General features: G+C 43.9%; 1 protein-coding gene across 1 annotated transcript; it reads left to right on the top strand.

The window, feature by feature from the left end:
• The first annotated feature begins 3,402 nt into the window (after positions 1 to 3,402).
• LOC147429183 (nonsense-mediated mRNA decay factor SMG7-like) lies at positions 3,403 to 21,547 on the top strand. Its single transcript, XM_086495306.1, has 8 exons — positions 3,403 to 3,671; positions 3,824 to 4,435; positions 4,550 to 4,672; positions 5,483 to 5,733; positions 18,193 to 20,242; positions 20,320 to 20,335; positions 20,435 to 20,630; positions 20,707 to 21,547. Exons 1-7 carry the CDS (start codon positions 3,561 to 3,563, stop codon positions 20,500 to 20,502), a joined length of 3,231 nt encoding a protein of 1,076 aa, XP_086351432.1. The 5' UTR covers positions 3,403 to 3,560; the 3' UTR covers positions 20,503 to 20,630; positions 20,707 to 21,547.
• Positions 21,548 to 23,120: the final 1,573 nt, after the last annotated feature.

The following is a 23,120-nucleotide window of genomic DNA, read 5'->3' as shown; positions in this document are numbered from 1 at the left end:
ATCATTGCGTACCTTATGGGATGGCAATATTGATATCTAATTTATTTTCAATGCTCATGGAGCTGCAACATATTTCACATCCTACATGACAAAACACGACTCGACAACAAGCAAGGCGATAAAAAAAGTCGTTGATGACTGCAAGAAAAACAACTTGTCCACCTTAGAGCGACTTAAGCAAATTGGGAGTGCCTTGATCAATAGCCAAGAAATCTCAGCCCAACAAGCAACATATATTGCACTCTCCTTGCCATTGCATAGCGCTAGCAGAGAGTTTGTTTTCATAAATGTAGATTTCCAATCTCAAAGGACATTGCTACTAAAAAGATAGGCAACTTTAGAGACACTTGATCCTAATGACACACAAATTCTCTTTGACAATCTTGTCACTAAATACACCAAAAGACCACCACATTTAGCGTACATGTGCTTGGCCAAATTTGCAAACCAATTTAGCAACTCACATGGTGCACAATGCAAGTGGAAAAAGCCTAATGTGATTAAATGCACGGATTTCAATAGAGAGCTTGACGTTGGGAGATATTATCACGTGCTTTTTCCCTTTCACATGCAGTGACATTGAGTTTGACGCACATGTGACAACATGGAGAGGTAAATTTGAGTCCAACATTTGCACATTACTAAAAATAAGAAAAACTTCACAAAACTTGAGATCTTGGCAAGTAGCAAGCAACAATCCTCGTCTAATTTTTGCGCAAGAGAGAGTCATCAAGAGGCATTCAATTATGAACTCAGACTCGACTTGCCAACAACTAGACGTCACAACATAAATATTGCACCACCATCAAGACTTGTTGGAATCCCAAATGAAGAGTCTCACGCACTTGTGATGAGCTTAAACACAAAACAAAGACAAATTTATGACGACGACATCATGACCAAAGAAGAATACAATCAGACATTCATCCACCTTTTTTTGACGGGTGGTGCTAGTAATGGGAAGACATTCACACTAAGCACCTTTGTGCATGGTTTGGTTCGACACTACAACACATTGATAACACAACTGACATTGAGATCCCAACAACGCTGCTAATGGCTTATACAAGCAAAGTGGCCTGTTGCCTATAATTTAGACGAAACATTAATTTAGCTTTGCGGCTTCCATTGAGACCCTAAGCAATCTCTCACAAATGTACATGAATGTTAAGCTATTTCCTTTTGATGAGGCCTCTTTGATAGGGAATAGATTGCTTCATATTATAAATACATGGTTTTCAGCTTTAAAGCATAATCATACTCAACCATTTGGTGGGTTTGATGTAATTTTTATTAGGACCTCTACCAAGCAAGCCCTGTGCATGATTGATGGATATTCAATGACCCAAAAAACACACTTGATATTCAAACGCCTTTATTTTGGAACTCTCAAATGAAGTGTTGTGAACTCGTGACACCCCATGCACTAATCAAATAAAGTATTCATAGAGACCTTGAATGGAACCAAAGTTTCATGGAAAACCGAGCATGACTTGTCATTCATCAACACCATACACACAAAAAAGAGCTTCAACATTGTGACAACTCCCCATATTTTTTCACCAACACACTGAAGAACCATCATAATCAAAAGGTTTTTGAAATGCTCCATACAAGTGCATATGTCATTAAGGCACGTGACAAAGCACATAAGGCATGCTCAAGAAACCTTTGTATTCTAAGCAACTCACAAACTAATTGCACAACTTGCCACAACTCTTGAGCTAAAGCCAAGCATGATAGTTGAAATATGCTATGGGACTATCGACATTATTGATGGTCTAGTAAATGTGGCATATGTAATTTTGAAACAATAGACAACAATGGACATTCCCATGTGGCATGGATAGCTTTCTTTGACAAAACAATTGGAGAGAAACAAAGAACTCAAAATCAACATCTACTCAATAGTCACATTGAGCCGCATTGAACACCCATATTGGAGGCAACACAAGAGTTCCAAGTCGGAGAAATCAACTCAACCTAATCTCTAAGAAGCAACTACGAATACAACTTGCCATTGCATGCACAATCCTCAGATTGCAAGGTCTAAGTATGACTTCTTTAGCATTTGACCTTATTGGCATACGAGCCCATGGCCTGGTCTACACTGCATTATCACATATCAAGGACCCTGCAGATTTGCACATTCTAAGCTCGATTCTCAACACCCACATTCGGACTGACGTTGCAGTACTTAGGGAGCTCAAACATCTTCAAACTACTGCAAGATGGGAGCACTTAAACAAGCAACTCAATCTATTGGAGGATAGCCATTACATAATTAAATCATTAAATGTGGTCTCCATCCAAACACACATTGAACACATAAAAAATGATCTCAACTTCACCTCATCAATAGTCCTTTGTTTGCAAGAAACCAAACAAAGAAACTTGCTTGGACCAAACTTTCAACACATACATCATCACAATGGGTATCGTCTATCAATTTTTTTATTTTTTTATTTTTTATTTCTCTCTCTCTCTCTCTCTCTCAGCTTGCGCACATGCTGTGATGCCGCTTGCAAGCCGATCAAGGGTGAATGCTGACTGCTTACTGGGGGTTCGCGCACATGATGCTAGAACTCACCTGCCCTCGAGCGCAAAGTCAACTCCTTTTGTCGTGCTCTCAGGTGTTACAACCAATCACACTTCTCCTCTGCACGAAACGGATCTCCATTAGGGTTGATTGTTTAGGCTTCCAACATGACATTGCGGTGGTGCTGGTGTGAGCACCGATGGCTGTGCGCAAGGGCATGGTGGGGCTCTGGTGGGCTTCTTACACTTTTGCACCGAAAATGCACACCACTGCACTGCATGCATGTAGGCTATCTCTCTCTCTCTCTCTCGTGGTGCGCACATGGCATCGTTCAGCCCTGCGTTCGGTCAAAAAGAGCCCTCCACATCAGCAAGTCCCCCCACGCCCCTGTCCTCAAGGCATTGGATGCTCAATGATTGTATCGCAATGGAGAGTCCCCCCTTCCTCACGTATAGAGATCTTCACATCGTTTGCAAGGCGGGAAGAAGGCTGAGCATGCTGCAAAAGCTGCAACGCTGTGGCGTGGAGCATCTTGATTGGTTAATCCACCTGCAACGCGATCTGAGCAGTAATTGAGTTACGCGTTCCTTCATCAACGACTGCCTTGCATGTGCAAAGCTGCAATTGGCGAGCATCCGTTTAGTAGTGAATGATCTGGAAGGCGAACAGTGCATGTGCGCGCTACATCTCTCTCTCTCTCTCTCTCTCTCTCTCTCTCTCTCAAGTCGTGCTGCCGTTGACGGTCTTGTAAATAATTTGACATGATCGAGCTTTCCATTTCACCCAAGGAAGGTCCTTTAATTTCTTGTGAGGCCCGAAAAGTGCTGAAAATGTCCGCACGGACGATTGTGTATCCGACCTAAGTGTGGCTTCTCTTTTGTTGAATGCTCTTGCTTTGCTCCGTCGTCAGCTTCAGCCTCATTTCTGGTTTTGATCTCGATCTCCCCGTCTGTAGAGTCATCACCTCTCGCGTTTCTTCTGCGTTGCTAATGCTGTTCTCAGATTTGTACGAAGTCTTCTCATGTCTTCCGAAAGGCAGATGAGGGCGGCACGGGCTAATAGAGGGGAGAGATCAACGCCGGCAGATGAAGGCGACCCGCAGGAAAGCTCGAGCAAGGCAACTTACGCGCAGGCAGAGAGAGAGAGAGAGAGAGAGAGAGAGAGAGAGAGAGAGAGAGAGAGAGAGAGAGAGATCACTTGTACCATCATAATGTGTATCATGATGTTTTAGCCGACGAAGTGAAGTCGTTCAATTGTGGTGGTGCTTTTGTATGTATTTTACAGGCTTTGGAGTTAGAACAACGCTTGCTGACTACCATCCAGTCTAAAGGACCCTTTGAAGCAAATGTTCGCATTCTTCGCAGTGACATCCGTGAGAAGTTTGAGGCCATCATACTTGAGGACCACGAGTTTGCTGAGTTGCATGATGTTGAGCAGTCATTATGGCGCTTACATCACACATGCATCGAAGAATTCAGGGCGCGCATGAGGAGAAGCGGTCAACCTGTGGGCACTACTACACCTGGCAACAAGGCTACTGCCCGAAGAGAGCCTTCTCAAAAAATATCACCTCTTTTTAGGAGCTATTTGGCTGAGGCAACTGGGTTCTATCATGATTTGATTTTAAAGATTGGAGCAAAACATGGGCTGTCGCAGGATGACCTGACTTACAATTCAGTCATCAACAAGAATGTAAAGAAAGATGATATGAGGTTTGCAGAAATAAGAAGATGCCAGCTGTCTAGCCATCGTTGTTTGATTTATTTGGGAGATCTTGCTCGTTACAAAGAATATTATGGAGATGGGGATGGAAAAAACCGCGATTGGTCTATTGCTGCTGGATTTTATGTGAAAGCGGCTTCAATGTGGCCAGCCAGTGGAAATCCATACCACCAGGTGTTGAACGGGTGCTTTTTTTAAAAGTATCATCCATGTTATCTCTATATCCATAGGTTTTAAAAAATTTGGTAAGCCAATGAAACTTCTTATTGTTTATGTCCTCGCTTTCAGCTGGCGGTCTTGGCAACATACATTGGTGATGAGATGCTGGCGGTTTATCATTACTTTCGCAGCCTTGCATCTGAGACTCCCTTTCTTACTGCAAAAGACAATCTGGTTGTGCTTTTTGAAAAGGTAAAATAATAGTTCATGATGTTGCACCATTTTTACAATTGCAAGAAGGTTTATTCAAGCTGTACTATTTGCCTAAAATTTCATAACTTGTCTGATGTTTTGGAATCCCTTTCTAAATTGTCACTCCGGGTTACATGTTTGTTGACTTGGGACATTGTGCTGAATTGTATTTTCCTAGGACTTACTTGATATCTTGCTTTCCCATTACTGAAATATCTGTTCAAGTTAAATGTCGTGTGACTTGGTAGACACTGCTCTGCATTGTAAGGTGTTTTGTAGAAACCTGTTGGGTGATCTGAGGTAACATTTTCATTCCAGGCACCTTCTTCGAGGAAAACACCGCTCTAGAGGAGATGTATTGTAAAGAGCCACAAAACTTAGTACGCTAAATTTGTATTGTATGATGTATGTCTTGTTTATGTGTGATTGAGATGTCTAGTTCTACAGGCTTCTGTTGGACTTAAGTGGATGTCGTAGAATTGTAGTGGGCATGTTGATGTTCTTAGTGAATGCCATTCTTGATGGAACTGATTATATAATTGTTTTGTGGATGACTTGCATGAGTATATAAGATGCACCTTTCTTTAAAGGTGAATCCGGGCTCTTTCTGGACTCATTTAGATTTACATATAAGAATGGTAGATGATGGTAGTGTAACATTTTCTGGCGTGAATCTGGATCAGCTGAAATACTAGAGGAAGTGTTCAAGGTGTCTGCAGTTTTCCTCTTAAACTGCAGGCAGCAAGAAAGAGGTCTTTGTTCAACTCAATTGACTTCTAAGAACTTACAATAGGGATTTTTTTAAAACAGAATCGACACAGCTACTTGCGTTTGGTTGCATTATCTTCTGGAAATGTTTCTCAAACTGCTAAACTGGAGCGAGCTGGCAAAGGCAAGGCAAAAGGGGAGACACAAGCTTCACAAGGGATTGGTGATGAAACGTCTGGTCTAAGGCACAATGATTCACAAAGTTCTGAACAGAGGGCATTGGGCACAGATTTCATGAGAAATTTTCGAGTTCGTTTTGTGAGATTGAATGGCATTTTGTTCACACGAACCAGGTGCGTTCTCTAGTAAGAAGTTGATTATTTGCTCTTCATGTTGTGAATTGATGCTATTTTATGTATTCAATCAAAGCAGATGTATTTTCTGCTATATAATATTTGTGAATGACTGCAAAACCAAGAAAAAAATTATCAATGTGCTCTACATGCAAATACTTGTACTACTGGCTCCCACCCCATTTTATTCATTTGTTCCAGCTCCATTCCCTTAACTCTCGCCCGAGCTTCGCGGGTCTTCCTTGTCTGCTTCTCGCGTGCGCCCCCCCCCCCCCCCCCCCCCCCCCCCCCACCCCACCTCCCAATTGCCCCTTCCTCATCTGTCACGCGTCACCCAATGCTGCCCACGCTCTTACTTTCCAGATGGGTATATCGGTGAGATTCTTGTCGTTTTTAGAATTTACCCCAGCCGGTACCCCCTACTTGTTTGAGGCATTTTTGAGCTCTTATATGGATTGATTGAGACTCTCTACCCCCTACTTGTTTGAGGTATTTTTGAGCTCTTATATGGATTGATTGAGACTCTCTCTAACCTTTTCCATCTTTATCCTGCAAATCATCATGCTCGTGAATAATCACATCTTGAGCATGCAAATCATCATGCTTATTATCATCATGCAATCCATCATGCTTATCATTATCATGAAAATTATTTGAGTCGTGCCTTGGAAAAGAAGAGATTGAGAGGGTCTCCTTCTCTTGAATCTCTTTAAGTTGCGCCTGCACATCAGAAAATAGTAGGACCAATGTGGCTTTCCATTTGTTGTGCTCACTCTCCATTTTCGCTCTTCTTTCTTTGTGTTCACGCTCTATGGCTGCCATTCTTTTTGCTTTTCTTGCTTCGCATTCTAACTTCTTGTCCATCATCATCTTGTTGAAAGCCTCCATAGGAGTTAGTGTAATCCTTGGTGTAGATGGAGAAGGGGGAGGGTCGGAAAAACCTCCTGATGGGGAAAATTCTTCTTCGTCACTACCATGCTCACCACCTCCTTGCGAAGTATCCATTCCGCTTCGGGTAATGACCATACACTGAAGTCTTGGATTCTTAAGTCCATGAAGTTGGTACAACTACCACGTCAGCATGCTAGCGCAATTGCAGACGTTCGTACAGTGCCACGTCAGCATGCAAGCGCAAATTGCGGGCATCCCTACAACTGCCACGTCATCAACAATTTACGCATCTTGTGTGTGTGTGTGTGTGTGTGTGTGTGTGTGTAAGTGGGTCCTGCAGCCTGCTTTACTTTAATCTGAGCAGCCGGCGACCACAAGACACAGCAGGTCAGCCAGCGTCAGCAGATTCCCACAGCAGATAGCAGATTCCCGGCAAGATCATTTTCAGCCCTAGCGTTTTTGCATTTGCCATTCACCTCAGCGTTTTTGCAGATCTTCGCGACGGAATCAGCCCTAGGACCAGCGTTTTCAGTTTTCAGCATTTAGACACAACAGAAGAAGTTCCGAACCTCGCAGACCTCACCTTCCCGCAGCAGATCCTCGTTGCACGGTCAAATCCATCGAAGTTTACAGTTTCAGCCCGAAAAACGCAGATTTCAGCATCTGCGTTTTCAGCGCGTCGTCGTCGTACCGTCGTCATCGACATAGAGTCAGAGTTCAGCAGATAAAGATTTGGAGATTTCAGCCCTTAGCGTTTTCAGATTTCAGCCCGTCTCGTAGTTGTCCTCATTGTCGTCGACATCGTCGGCAAGTCCAAGCATTGTAGAGATTTGTGCAATCGTAAGTAGACCGCTCTTGCCATAGAGAGTGGGACCTTCGGAGGAGGGTTTGACAACATTCTGGTGTCTTATTCTTCTCTCTCTCTCTCTCTCTCTCAGTCTCAGCACCTTCATTCATAGTGTCTATTCACTTTGTTTGTGTCCATTGCACTCTCTCACTAAAGGAACGAAAGGCTCTCCCTTCCGTAAGTAAAAGGAACCTTGAGCACAGTTCAGAGCACTCATCTTGAGCAAAGTTCAACATTCACTTCCGCAGCACCTTACAAGTGTGAACCTGACCCATAGGTTATGAAGTTCTATAGATAGGACTTGGGTCTCATTTGTGAGACATCTTGTGTGATCACCACACTTGGACTCTAGGCCCTTGGTAGCTCTGTCCGCAAACTTGTATTGGTGTGGGCTTGGTGGTATGGGACACTGGTCCTTATGGCAAAGGCTAGCCTGCTTGGCTGCAAGCTCCCAGGCTCGGGGGTGAACTAGTATTAGCTCTATGGTTGGGAGGTGAGCTTGATGTCTGCTCACTATGTGTGTCTAAGTCGTGGTCTGTCTAGAGAATGACGTAGAAAACAAAAGTGATTTGTCGGAGGCGTCACGGAGAAAGCCACACAACGCAGTCGTGCTTCGCATACTCGATGCATAGAGCTGGCGGTTCTGCGGCATTAGTAGCACTGAAGAAAGCTTTCGTGTGTAGCATTGTGCAACAGCAAGGCAACGTCCCCTTAGTCAACACGCGAGACATCGTTATTGGGACGGATTGCTATTCTAACAACATTGTAGGAGCGGCACTGTGGCGTGGGCAGTGCTGCGCAAGGGCGGCGAGTAAGCTGTTGTGCAAGGGCGTCGCTGTGGCGTGGGCGGTGCTACACGTGTCACAAAGTGATGATGTGGCATGGCCACCTGGGACGATTCCTCGCAGATAAAACTGACAATTTTATAAGTTGTCCCATCTTATGGGGGTCCCGTCCGATGGGGCCCTCGGGGACACAAAAAATTAAAGAACGAGACATGCAGCTGTTGACGTGGTAGGATTTCTGTGATATTGTGTTGACATGGCAGGCTGTACGGCAGGTTTGCAAAACGCGCTAGTTGGCTAACGTGGTGTACAGAAATCCGCGATTTGCGTTGCATGCTTTTGGACCAAATGCTTTTGAGATTTGAAGCTTTGAAGCTTTGAAGGCCTAGGGCCTATAAATTTATACCTTTGAGCAACGAAGAACTTCTGACTTGTACTTGATCAAGCATTAAATAAAAACAAATACGAAAAGGGGTGCTAGACTGAAGGCCCAATACCTCTGGGCACGGAACTATGCCGGGCCGTGTCGTCTCTCATTAAATTGTGAATAAGTTTATTAAGTGATTCTCATGTGTGTCGTGCCAGATTTCCGACTTGGGATGTCCAAGTCTGTTACAATGGTATTAGAGCTCAGTCGATTTTCTTTTCTAGGAGAATCCGATCCATTCTATCACTACACACATGGATTCAATCGACAAATCCTACAAGGATTAGAACAACCCACCTGACAACTCCGGGTCGGGAGAAAACACGGAAGATTCAAATGGACAACGACTATCTTTTGGAGATTCAAAAGAAGAATAAGGGCCACCCTGGTTCACGGAGTATGAACGAATGGAGATGTAGCATCAACAACAGGTTGATTCCTGTGCTCGGCAGATGCTCCAATATTCAAAAGATAATCGATCGAATAATCAACAAGCTGAAAATGAATAATCTTTCAACTCGAGAGATGAGGGACATGATCGACACAGCATTTGGGACCAAAAGATGGGTTGGTCCCCCCCCCCCCCCCCCCTTAAAGAGAATATTTATTAGGGAGAATCTTTTTACAAGTACAAGAACCGGAGATAGCCCCTCCGTTCTATTCTCAGACTTGATGGTCGTTCCTCCCCGAGAGGGAAATCCGAGAGACAAGCTCTCAATCCTTTTTCTGTCTGTACTTGGAGTCGATGCTCCGCGGACACTTTTCTAGAATTCCCAAGCGTAGGCCGAGGCCTTTTCGCTTCTTCTCCGTGATGAAGTCCCTACAAAAACACAAATACGAAACCACTCATATTGTGAATTCATAATCGATACCTGTCGCTCCGAATATGGGAAAGCAAACATCGTGTATTGGCTTCTCTCGATCACTCCTTGCTACTAGCGTTGGCTACTCTATGTAGCTAAGAGAGAGCGTGCGCTGCTTTTATAGGCTCTCGCACCCGGCAAGAATAGCCCGTGCGGAGCCAACGAGAATAGGGCAACCAAGTAGCGCAATTGATAGGGGGGAGCTTGTGGCTGAGTTTGGCTCAGAGAGAGAGAGAGAGAGAGAGAGAGAGAGAGAGAGAGAGAGAGAGAGAGAGAGAGAGAGAGAGAGAGAGAGAGAGAGAGAGAGAGAGAGATGTTTTTTTAATTTTAAGTGGGCTGCCCACTTATTAAGTGGACGGCCGATAATTTTTTTAAAAAAATAAAAAAATGTGAACCTGGCCTAAACTCAATAAAACTGAGTGAGCTGAAAATTGATGCTATACAATCACATTCCAGGCGTCCCTGGATGCAGTCCACATGCATAGATATAATGCAAACTTAAGACTCCTCGTGGAAAAGCATTCGCTCCCCGAGAACACTTAAAAATATTCCACTTTTTAGACAAAGCTTCTCAGAACCCATCTTTATTCTTGTGCTTGCATCTTTATGCGTATTCCTTTTTCTAGTTCAGGTTTTTTACCAGACTATGGAATATTCCCTTTTCGATGCTCTCGTCACTCATGACGTGACGCATCAAGAATATCGCGTTTCCCGGTTTCTCCTACTGAACTAATGGTACAACCCCTTCCCGATGCTTAATGTGACCCATCATATGGCACATCAGAGTTGCCCTCTTGATGGCTTTAAGTAATCCGTAGATCTATAGTTCCTAATCTTACGGTTCAAGTGCACACATATAAATATCCTAGTTTCAATAAAAAGAAACTACTCAAAAAAATATGAAAATAGTCCATTTAGCAACTTACAATGAGGGCTAAATCACAAGATGGGAGGAGGAAAAAGCCACACTGGTGGCAGGAAATGCCATCTAGGCATACCCTGGACATGGTGAAGAAAAACCTTTGGCGTCAAAGTCGCAAGAAAGCCTCTCTGTGCTCCGGCATGCGGTCATAGCTCTGTCATAAAGTCTCTCAAACTGACCCTGAGAGTTTGAATCAGCTCCAACCAAAAGTCACGAACAATCGCTGTCGGTGGGACAAGGCGAGCCTCGATGATGCAGAAACAACGGGCCTGCCAAATGAACTAGATTGTTAGGCCACAAACGAGCTCCCAACACACACCTCTCAGTGCAGCACTCTTGGGGGGTAAGCTTTGTGGTAGGCTGGAGTGTAGGTCGACCCCCCTGGTTCACTATCATCCCGCTGGTGGAAGCTAACTCAAAATGGAGCGCAGGGCTTGTGAGAGTGGACCAGGCTGCAACACCCCAAGTGTACTGTCGAGCTGTGGAAAGAGCTAGCATCAGTCGAAGAATCCAAAGCAGTCCCAGGACACACAAGCTGGTACAACGATAAAGGCCAACAATCAAATAGCTGACGGTTGGCAGTGGGACGGGCTTGCCACACTATCCCCCCTGGTCGCCGACCTCCTACAGCTTAGCAACATTGGGTTCCGACAGGGAACCATTTCGACCCCATCCAGTAGGAGCCTTGAAACCGGCCCGTAGGGTGGTAGACTATAGCTTTCACCTGATCTTTACTAAAACTTTACGACACAAAGGAACTTCACGGATAAACTTGTGATTGGAACTTAACTCTTCAAACGAACACACGGCTTGACAGCTAGAGTGCTTCCAAGTAGACAGCGGCACCCTGTTAGCCCCAAAGAGTGGGCCCCTTTCGGTATATATATATTTTTTATTGCAAATAACGATCCAAACGCTTTCACCTAACTCTCACCAAGCTATCGAGACTGTCCATGGCTATAATTGCAGGTTTTTGACCCAATTTTACCAGCATAATGATGCAAAAATTCCTATAGGTCAAAAGTACACGTCAAGGACCTTTCCCTTGCGATTTGGAAGCTTTCCAGTGAGTTGCGGGTGAATGTCAACATGCTCTAATGCCCTGTTTTGTCATTGTCAAGTGCTCAAAGCCCTGTTTAAGCATCCCACGGCTTTCCCGAGGCTCCCCAAGCGATGTCCTGTAGTTTAGGTGCGAAATCATAAACCTGCAGAAAAACACAGCAGGCTGTAAATTTTTGTTTTGGGCAGAGCGAACACTCTACGCGTGTCTCAGACGCTTTCGCATGCAACGGGAGAGTTCCCTTTTGAAACGGACGAGTTTCCACGCGAGAAAACTCTTCGTTTTAACTATTCTTCGCAATGGAACTGTGCATACTTGAAGGGGATTAGCAATTAGCTAATCTGGTTCCTGTATAGAAGGCTCTCGCCTTGGTATACGGGCTTAAAACCCCCAGGACTGTACATTGTTCTTTGAGAAGCCCGACTATTGGGGCATTACCATATGTGCAATGTGGAGAGAGAGAGATGTGCGGGAGCAAATCGTCGCACTACATACAACAAGGGCGAAGGCAAGATCTCCATATTAAATCTGTGATCACCTGCACCCACTACTCACACACAATGTAGCACACTTATGAAGTCCAAAAATCAGCCCCCACTAAAAAATGGGCGCCTCCTCTTGGATGAGGCTTCTGGAAAGAGTGTGTTGGCTTGCATGCAGCTCCCCTACTGCCATGTGTCCATTTGACTCCCTTTGGTTTAATTTGCTAGTACCCACCAACTTATAAAGTCTTGCCCAGGGGCCTAAATGACTTTGAGTTGAGCCTAGCCAAATTTTATTGCTTGGATTTAGTGCCGATTGGCCCGACCATCTCGTGGCGACTTGCCCTTCCTAACTGCGGGTGAAACTCTCGGACAATGGCCGTTTCACATCGGCCATGCAATGTTTGGGCATTTGTGATTTTAACAAGAGGGTCCCAAAAATTAAATAAAAATCAAGGGAAAGAAACCAACAAAGATATATAGTGGTTGTCATAATCTCGTGACATACCCGCCTCTTAAAATCGCAAACGTCCTCGATTGCATACTATGGATACATGCCATAGACGATTTAGTGTGGTTAGCGCCCTGTTATCATCGCATGTATCTGCAAGAAAGACTGTCAAACATTAAAGGCCCTTGGCCTATGAAAAGCAGTTTACATGAAAAGCCTTCAAACTCAAAAGATCTGGTCCAAAAGCAGATGCCCAAAAGCTGCTAGTGTGATTTACGGAAATTCGTACAACTGCTACGTCATCACTGTTAGCGTGACTTGCGAAAATTTGTACTGTTGTTGCCATGCCGGCACTGTCAGCGCAAAATCCGGAAATCCGTACTATTGCTGCCACGTCATCAACTCCACAATCTTTGTGTGTGTGTGTGTGTGTTGCTTTATTTTTTCTTTAAGTCCCATGGGCCCCATGGGACGGGGTCCCAAAAGTTGGTAGGAACTCTTCTTTAAAAATAGGCCACTCGGCAAGACTTAGTAAGTTGGTAGATCTTTTTGTTACTTCTGCTTCTTAGGGTTTAGGCCCCTCAGCCGGGATGTGCACAATGGCTCCGTTCTTCAGTGGCTTGACACGTCAGTTTGTGACATCCGTGCTTCTTGAAAGAAAGTAATCATCCGCGATTACAACATATCTGTAAAACAACTGAAGTTAGCTCAAAAATTTCCGAGGGTCATTCCGAGGGACATTTCGAGGGACAATCAGTTTGCTCTTTTTTTTTGTTAAGGAGTTGGCTTCTCCTTTCATCCAGATCGGAACTCTTGATATTCCGGCGTAGTAAAATTAGCTATCACACCCAGACCGCACTGATCTTCCACATGTGTCTTGATGCACCAAAATTACATACCCAGGCAATCTCATCCAATTAGGAATATTCAGTGGTTGGCACATCACAATGCAACACAAATGCTCACATATACATGTTACAAGACATAGAAAAATAAAGTCCACTGACACGAGTGTTGTCCACTAAGACGAGTGCAGTGGGATCCTGTGGAGAGGTTCCGGAGGGACTCTTTCTCCTCAATCGACCATCCAGGTGTCCCTTTCCTTCAATACATTGTTTGACTAGGAAGTCACATACTGGCAGCACGGAGAGAGGCTCGTCCTGCTCTGCAGATCCTCATTGGTAGGAGGAGGGTCTCACAACTGAGTTCTTGGCAGCTTTTTGGGAGAGGTTGTGGGACTCTAGACAACCGCGGCGAGTCACTTTGTTCCAGTGGTTGGTTGCACATCGAGCTGCAGTAGTTGAGAGCTGGCTTGTACATAGTGGTCTCGCGGCAGCATGTGTAGCTTGTGACCATCCTGTGGAGAGTCAGCGCCATTGTCTCTGGGATTGTCCTTTGGCACAACAGGTTTGGCTTCGTGTCCTTCGACTGATGCTAGCTCTTTCGACGGCACGACAGTACACTTGGGGGCAGCTGCTTGGGCCACTCTCACGGGCCCGGCACTTCAATTTGAGCTATCCTCCACCAGCAGGATGATAGTGATGTGCAGGGGGGTCGACCTACACTTCAACCTGCTATAGAGCTTACTCCATAGGAGTGGTGCAGTGAGAGAGAGGAGTGTTGGGAGCTCATCTGCGGCTTGACACTCTGGTTCATTTGGCGGGGCCGTCGCTTCCGCATCTTTGAGGCTCGCCTTTTACTACCAGTAGAGACTATTTGAGATCTTTGGCTAGAGTTGATCCATACTCTCAGAGGACAATAGAGACTCCAGGGCAGCTCCAACCGCATGCGGGAGCGTAGAGAGGCTTTCCTTCGACTATGGTGCCCTGGGACTTTCTTCACCATGGTCTACGGTGTGCTCAGATGGCACTACTGTCCACCAATGTGGCTCTTCCCCCCTCCATCTCCTGATTTAGTCTCATTGTACATATTCTGTTTTTTCATTGGGAGAGTCTCCCCTTATGATTGTTGTGGCCCTCTCTAGTAGAGGTGGTTGTAGCCCTATGGGGAGTTTCATTAACTAATAGAAGAATCTTTTTCTTGGGAAAAAAAACTCTCCCTCCGCAAATAACCATCCAGGTCCGGGCCATGAGCTGTTCAACGACTTCCTGATCACTCCTCCCGCAAATAACCTAAAAAGGTATGGGTCATGAGATATAGAGGCCCTTTACAACCAAACGCCCCACAGACCGCAACTGTGTCGTTTGGAGGTGCTGAGAGTAACCACTGCTCAGACTTCTTAATACTCCCCCCGTAAATAACCACAAGGGTCCGGGCCATGAGTAACAACAATAATACTCCCCTTGTAAATAACTACAAGGGTCAGGGCCATGAGTAAAAACATCACTTTTCAATCCTCCGCAAATAACCACAAGGGTCCGGGCTATGAATGATGAGTATGAATAAGCATTCTCAAACATCATTTCTCACTACTCCACTCGGGAGTAAAATCACCCACCAATCAATGTAACCAATATTAAAATCAAAGTCAAACAATTCAAATTGGCACCAAGACAGGTTTAAAAAAGATACCATCCATTTTAAACAAATTTTAAACAGGATCACCAAAGAAGTTCTTAAACAGATTCTCAGACAAAATTCAAACTTAAAAAGCAATCTCGATATCAGTCGAGCCCGAAAAGTCGACTGACTTTCCATCTTGAAACCTGCACCAAAAATTAGGGCTATGTTCCTTCCATAAGGTCGTAACCGAGCGCAACATGATCCACAAACTCTTGAATAGTTGAAACAAGCCTCGACAAGCAATGTTCTTGTGGCGATGATGGTAGTCTCAAGACTTGGCAATCACATTGGACTTGCACAGTGTTGCCAAGAAACACGTTTCTTCACTCGTGAAACGTACGAAACGTTTTAGAAACGTTTTTGTATGAGTTTGGACGTTTCAAAGGTAAAGTCAAGGCTCATGTTACATGTAAACCTTGAAGCCTCTTGTTCTTTGTTTCGGTCATGAAATCCTCAATGTCATGAATGTAGCTTCTGTCTTGCTTCTAATGATGAAAGTTAGTCCTATTCTTCCTCTTTTTCATGTCTAATTGTAAGGTAATGCTTAAAACATAGATCTCAGCTTATACCACTTAAATTTACGTACATTTCTTTTGTTTGCACGAAACTTCTGTTTTGACGTTTCTTTCTCGGACAAAACCGTTTCGAAACTTCTAAAACTCGTTTCAAACGAAACGTTTCAAAACTCCGTGGCAACTGTGGCAACTATGGACCTTCAAGGTTTTTAGCTCGAAAAGAGACACCTACTGAGAGATGTCGAGGAATTTCAAGTTATAATCTGCTAGGGTTTCCATGGCAAGCATTTCAGGATACCTCACTCTGCCAAAAGTTGCACTGCGAAGGAAGATGTTAGAAACTGTATAACTTTGGGCAAAAATTTTCTTGAAAGCTTGCCAAGTCCTTGGCTTGGTAGCTATAGACTTCCACCACTGCATGACACTGCCTCTGAGAAAAACGGTAGCTTGAAAGAAACCTTGGATCCTTCTCTTGCAAGTGGTCTTTATGGCTTATGCTATGAAAGACATGAGGGGTCAAGACGAGAGCGGGCCCGATGCGTGATGAAGTAAGGGTGGGAGTGCCTAATAAGTCCGGGATCGGGACTCGAAGATACTTCAAATAAGATTCCAATAGTCTCTGGTTTGCTTTGTCTCCTCTTTTGTAGGACCGGTATACTTTCAGAAAAGCACACACTTGATGTTCTGCTACCACTTTAACAAGACGGGCACCACGTGCCAATAGAAAAGAACAGACTGGACAAACTTTTAGCACTTTAATAACAACTGAACTAAAAGAGAGAGAACACACACGACACGGATTGGTGGAATTCCACCCCAGAGAGTATTGGCCCCAAACCTTGGCGCCCCTTTCGGTATTTCTTTATATTACTTGAACTCAGTACAATGCCGGTACTCCATTCTCTGCACCTCTCGCGGAGCATACCAGAGAATGAGCCCTTTGCACTTATTTAAAGGCCCTTGCCTACGAAAAGCAGGTTACATGAAAAGCCTTCAAACTCAAAAGCATCTGGTCCAAAAGCAGATGCCCAAAAGCTGGCAGCGTGATTTACGGAAATCCGTACAACTGCCACGTCAGCACTTTCAACGTGAATTGCGGAAATCCGTACGGTTGGTGCCACGTCAGCACTGTCAGCACTGTCAGTACAAAATCCGGAAATCTATACTATTTGTCACAAGGTGGGCACCACGTGCCAATAGAAAAGAACAGACTGAACAAACTTTTAGCACTTCAATAACAACTCAATTGAGAGAGAGAGAGAGAGAGAGACGACGCACGACACAGAGTGGCAGAATTCCACTCCAAAGAGTAATTGCACCAAACCTTGGCACCCCTTTCGTATTTCTTTATATTGCATTAACACAGTACAAGCCGGTACTCCATACTCCGCACCTTCTCCAGGAAGCATGCCAAAGAATGAGCCCATGGCCTCTTATTTAAAGGCCCTAGGCCCCAAAAGCAATTTACATGAAAAGTTTTCAAACTCAAAAGCTTATGGTCCAAAAGCAATGCTAAAAAGCTGCCAGCGTAAGTCACGGAATTCCGTACAACTGCCAGCGCAAAACGCGGAAATCCATACAGTTTGCCACATCATCATGTCAGCGCAATTTTCGGATTTTTCGTACAGCTGCCACGTCATCAATTGCGCAAGTCTTTGTGTGGGTCTTTCTTTATTTTAATGTCTTTTATGTCACTGGGGCCCCATCGGACGGGGTCCCCATAAGTTCTTAGGACTTCTTCTTCTGTTACTTGTTCTTCTTAGGGTTTAGGCCCCTCGACCAAGATCTCCAAGCTTCAAGTCTTTGACACGTCAACAGTTTGTGACACTATTGCTGCCATGTCATCAGCTCCATGCAAATTTGTGTGTGTGTGTGTGTGTGTGTGTGTGTGTGTGTGTGTGTGGCTTTATTTATTCTTTAAGTCCCATGGGCCCCATCAGACGGGGTCCCAAAAGTTGGTAGGAACTCTTCTTAAAAAAATAGGCCACTCGGCAAGACTTTGTAAGTTGGTAAAACTTCTTTTTTCCTCTGTTGCTTTTGCTTGTTAGGGTTTAGGCCCCTCAGCCGGGATCTGCAGTGGTTCCGTTCGTCAGGGGCTTGACAGGTCAGCAGTTTGTGACAGTACACACAGCCTGCCTCTTCACACCCAGCCCCTCTTGAAAAAGCTTTCCTCTCTGCATAGCGTACACAGCCAGAGTTGAATCCATGTCACTCATGGTAAGGCGTTGAGTTGCCACATCAACACATTTAAAGATACCAGCTAGCAGAACAAGACCATGCAGCATAATAAAACAACAACCAGAGTAAAATGAAATAACATGGTAAAGTAAAATGCGTGGGATTAGACAGGCCACAAGCTGCCATCTCTGCATAGAGCAACGAGTGGATTGCAGGCAAGGTGTCCCCTGGACCTGAGGCCAACCTGTGTTATCACTGCATCTCCTGCTGCCATCTCATAGGTTTCAGTTCTTGTAGGTTTCATTTCTCATAGGACAGTTTTCGCTACAGTAAAGTATATCTCAGTTTTTTCTGCCTTTCCTATTTGCTTTGATGTTTCCATCTTGATTTAGATTGAGGTTGTGAATGAGCAACTTTTGTTCACTAAAAAAGTGCAGTTTTGAGTGTTCAAGATTTTTTTTTGTAATATGCTGGAAATGCATCGGATATGCTAAACGCGCCTTTATTTTTTGCAGCTTAGAGGCCTTTCCAGAAGTTCATTCCTCTGTTCTGTCCGACCTGAAAGAGCTCCTTCTGACTACGGAAACAGATGAATTAGTGTCTTCGCTAACATCGGGAAGAAATTGGGGAACTGGGCCTAATGTTCTACTTCAGCTAATTAGTATTCTCATTTTTTCTGTGCATTACATCAGTGTTGGCTCTGGCCCTGAGACTCATCAACCGACTTATGCTGAGATACTACAGCGTTCGGTTATTTTGGCACATGCTTTTATTGCCCTATTTGAATGCATTGGACATATCCTGCAACACTGTGTGACACTGGATGATCCTTCTAATAGTCTCTTCCTGCCAGCAATTGTGGTGGTAATGGATTGGCTTTCTTGCAGGCCTGAGATTACTGTTGGCATTGAGGTCAAGGAGAAGGAAGGGACTGCCAGAATGTTTTTCTGGAAAAACTGTGTCAATTTTCTGAATAAATTTTCAACAGGAGAAGTGGGGCGCCTGGCTGCTGATGACATTAACGACAGAGTAACATTGTGGGAAGATTTTGAGTTATGGGGTTTCACTCCATTGCTTCCGATTCAGCACAAGCTTGATTATGTGAAAAAGCCAGATATGGGTTTGGGGAGTTCGAGAGAGAGGCATGCAAGAGTAATACGGTTAAAGCATGCAGCAAAAGTAATCTCAGATATGTTTGATGGGAGTGACAAAGGAATCCATTATGATGTTGAAAGAGACATTTTTTATTTGTCGGGTGAGAAGAAGATTCATGAGAGAAAGCAAGTAAATGTAGTTTCATTGGCAGATACTCTTGAGGCACCACCTCTCCGGTCTGTCAGAGACTCTAAAAACTTCAAGCAAGTTGCAGAGGCCGAGTCACCTGCAGCAAACGTAACTTTGCCTGTGGAGGAAGAAGATGAGGAAGTAATTGTTTTCAAACCTTCAAACAAAAGCAATCATTTTGAACCCAGTCGATTGTCTGAGTTACCTGTTGATTGCGGAGCTGATACCAGCTTTACCATGCAGCCCTCTCGAAGTTTGATTCCATCTTCTGTGAACTGGCAACCGCAGGATGGCAAAGTAAACAGCTCCTTGTGGAGCTCTGACCTTCACAAGCTCGCACCTGCTACAGGCTCATTTGGAGTTCAGGGTGGTTCGAATCTGGCCATGGCAAAAAGATTTCCCTTAATAGACCCCTCTTTAGGGTCACTGCAGAGTATGGGCCTAGCGAGTGCTACACAAAATCTGTCTGATTCAGCTAGTATGCCCACACATTCTTTGGAGCCGCTTGCGTTAGATGCCTTTGCACACATTAAGCCGAGGTTGCAAGATTCGATGAATGTGATTGCAGACAATAATCTTGGATCTTTTCAATTTGAACCCAGTCGATTGTCTGGGTCAACAGTTGATTGGGGAGGTGGTGCCAGCTTTACCATGCAGCCCTCTCGAAATTTTATTCCTGCTTCTGTGAATTGGCAACCACAGGATGGTAAGGGAAACAGTTCCTTGTGGAGCTCTGAGCTTCACAAACTTGCATCTGCTGCAGGCTCATTTGGAGTTCAAAGTGGTTCGAATGTGGCCATGGCAAAAAGATTTCCTTTCATGGACCCCTCTTTGGGATCACTGCAGAGTATGGGCCTAGCAGGTGCTGCACAAAACTTGTCCGAATCTGCTAGTATGCCCTTACATTCTTTGGAGCTGCTAGGGTTGGATGCCCTTGTGCAAAATAAGCCAAGGCTGCAAGAATCAATTAATGTGATTGCAGACAACAATTTTGGAACTTTTCAAACTTTTCAGGCAACACAAGATTTGAATTTTTTAGGTACGAGGTCAAAGCTCAATCCAGCAAATCCTAGTGACAGTGAGAAGCCAGCTAGAAGAGTGGCAGTCCTTCCTTCACATATGCGGCCTCCTCCAGGTTTTGGTCCTCTGCCAGCGAAGCCTCCGGTGTCTTTATCAGCAACCACAATATTTCAAGGCTCTCAGCCAGCATCATCTGCGTTCTCAGCAGCTAATGCAAGTCTTCAGCAGAACACTATGGTGGATCAATCAGGACCTTTATCGGTTGAGGAACATATTGATGATTATGCTTGGCTGGATGGGTACACCCCACCCAAGAAGGTGTAGTTTTTAGTTTATAGGGCAGCTTGGTCTCTGGTAAGTTTCTAAAATATTTCAGTTTCTTCTGTCTTTCTTCTTTGCTTTTAGCTTTCTATTGCCAGATTTGAGTGTGTTTTCTGAATAAATGTACAACAGGAGATCCAGAGTGCCTGGTTGCCGATGACGTTGATGACAGAGGAACGCTTTGGGAAGAATTTAAATGATGGGGTTTCACTCCAGTGCTTCTTCCAATTCAGCACAAGCTCGATTATGTGAAAACAACCGCACATGGTTCTATGGAGTCTGAGAGGGAGGCATTCGAGACTCAAAACGGTTGAAGCATGCAGCAAAAGTAATTTTAGATAGGTTTGATGGGAGTGTCAAAGGAATGCAGTATGATGCTGAAACGTACATTTTTTATTTGACAGGTGAGAAGAAGTTTCAGGAGAAGCAACTTGACATGGTTTCGTATGCTGATACACTTTGAGGCACCGCCCCTGAGGTCTGTCAGAGACTCCAAAAACTCCAAGCGAGTAGCAGAGAGTGAGTCAGCTTCAATGGCTGTAACTTTGTCAGTTGAGGAAGAAGATGAAGAAGTCATTGTTTTGGAACCTTCGAGCAAGTGCGATCAATTTGAACCAAGTCGGTTATCTGGTCAACTGTTGATTGGGGAGGTGGTACCTTACAGTCCCCTTGAAATCTGATTCCATCCCACGAACTTGCGACATTAGATGGCAAAGGACACTTTTCTTGTGGGGAGCTATGAACTTCACAAGCTTGCATCTACTACATTCTATGGAGTAGCTTGTGTTAGATACCCTTGCGCAGATTAAGTCACGGTTGTGAGAGTCAATCAGGCAAAGCTTTCTGGATCTATTCAAGCAAGACAAGATTTGAGTCTTTAGATGCGAAGTTCAAGCTCAATCCAGGAAAATAAGAAAAGTGGTAACCCTTCCTTCAAACCTGTGAAACCCCCCATACCCCTTTAACCAAGGTTTTGGTCCTCTGGCCGCAGCCTGTGGTGTCTTTATTCACTACGGTGGTATTTCAAGCCTCTCAGCCAGCATCATCTGTGTTCTCAATAGTTAATGCAAGCCTTCATCAGATGTGGTGGTAGATGAATCAGGACCTTTATCTGTCGAGGAATATTGTTGATGATTAGGGTACATCCCTCCTAAGATGTGAAGTTTTTAATTTCTTATAGGGCAGTTTGGCCTTGGATAAGTTGCTAAAATATTTCAGTTTCTCTTGCTAAAATATTTCAGTCTCTCTTGCCTTTGTTCTTTGTTTTCATCCTTCCATTGCTAATTAGAATTAGATGTGAGGGGAATTTCAATGAGCAACTTTTTGTACTCTGAATGAGCGCAGTATTAAGTGTCAAATTGCTGGAAATTATCTAATATGCGAAATGATTACCGTGGGTCTATACCTTGCACTTTCCTTCAAGGGTGAATCTGGGCTTATCCTGGATTCATTTAGGTATATTATATGCGAAATGATTCTGTGTTTCTTTGATTCAGAGGCGTTTTAGAAGGTTATTCCTCTGTTCTGTTTCACCTGAATAAGCTGCTTATGGTGTAGTCATGCTCAGTCTATTCTCTAATTATACTAAGTTTACGCCACGCATAGCGTAAGCCCTGCCCTGTGCCTACTTTCTAGTGTAAGCCCTTCCATGCGCCTACTTTCTAGTGTGAGCATCACAACACATCAATCTAAGAAATTTAGAAAGTAATTAATTTTTGTGAGATTTTTCAATGGTATTGTCATGTGTTTGGCTAGGCTTGGTGGTGCTACCTGTTACTTTCTCGTAGTCGAAGGAAACGTTTGTTATTCCTTTAGTCCTTTCAGAATGTATTGTTCAATACAATTTGTATGGAGGGCTGCATTTTTCGATTTGTTTCAATAGAATTCATCTTTAGTCAGTGTTTGTTCCTTATCACCTCTATAAGCCCTTTCCCAACTTTAAATGACTTCATAGGTTGCTCATGTTCCAAAACAATGACTTCTTCATCTTCTTCCTCAACTGACTTCTTCATCTTCGTCCTATATTTTCACGCTGTTGGTGCATTTTGCTCTTGTTGGACGTTGCAGTGCCATAACCCAAATATTGACCATTTCTCTATAAGGAACAAATGGCAAAATGTATTTTAGAACTGTCCAAATCATTTTCTTGGACATGTTTGGGTTTTTTATCCTGATTTCCTTAGCTTTAGGTCTGAGTTGAGGGAGGCTTTAAAACCCTTACCCTTGCATGGTTGAGTTTACTCTTGGTAATCGGAGGAAGATTGCGGAGGAAATTTTACCTAGCAATGGGATTAGTTAAAATTCAATGAACGCATGCTAAGATTGTGTCTTCAGGTTCTTAAGAACGTGTGCAATTTTGTCGATGTTTGGATAGATTTCCTTGTTAAATAATTAATTGTTTTTTTTTTTTGGGTTTTTAGATCACCAAAATAAGAACAAGTGGTACGTTGTCTTATTCAGCATCAGGGCTTGCCCTAAAAGGGAATTTGATCACTTTTTGCATGCACATTGGAAACTCCTTTTGCACTAACGGACAAGAATGATTTGAGCATTACCAAAAATTTTCAAATGCCCAATTTTTTTTGAAGATCCTTGTCCAAACCTCTTTGGTCGAGCTGGTGCTAAATGTTTTTTTTTGGTTGGTTATGTTTTTTTGATATATTTTCCGACATATGTGAAGATAAACATGTGAAACGTAGACGTTCAGCTTCAAGGCGAGGTGCTTGATCTCCATTTGAAGTTTTGAACCATGCATTTTTAGTTGCTATGATGGTGATGTTTATGACATACAAGCTAGTTTTATAGATTCGGTTGCGCC

This window comes from Adiantum capillus-veneris, chromosome 22 (genome assembly GCF_014529385.1).
Source record: "Adiantum capillus-veneris isolate H3 chromosome 22, ASM1452938v2, whole genome shotgun sequence".
Lineage (NCBI taxonomy): Eukaryota > Viridiplantae > Streptophyta > Polypodiopsida > Polypodiales > Pteridaceae > Adiantum > Adiantum capillus-veneris.
This window is presented reverse-complemented; position numbering and strand designations above follow the sequence as displayed.

Coding starts and splice junctions, on each gene's coding strand:
- LOC147429183 (XM_086495306.1), top strand. CDS start 3,561: ATGTCTTCCGAAAGGCAGATGAGGGCGGCACGGGCTAATAGAGGGGAG. Junction 4,673..5,482: donor TGGTTGTGCTTTTTGAAAAG/GTAAAATAATAG, acceptor TTTTTAAAACAG/AATCGACACAGCTACTTGCG. Junction 5,734..18,192: donor ATTTTGTTCACACGAACCAG/GTGCGTTCTCTA, acceptor TATTTTTTGCAG/CTTAGAGGCCTTTCCAGAAG.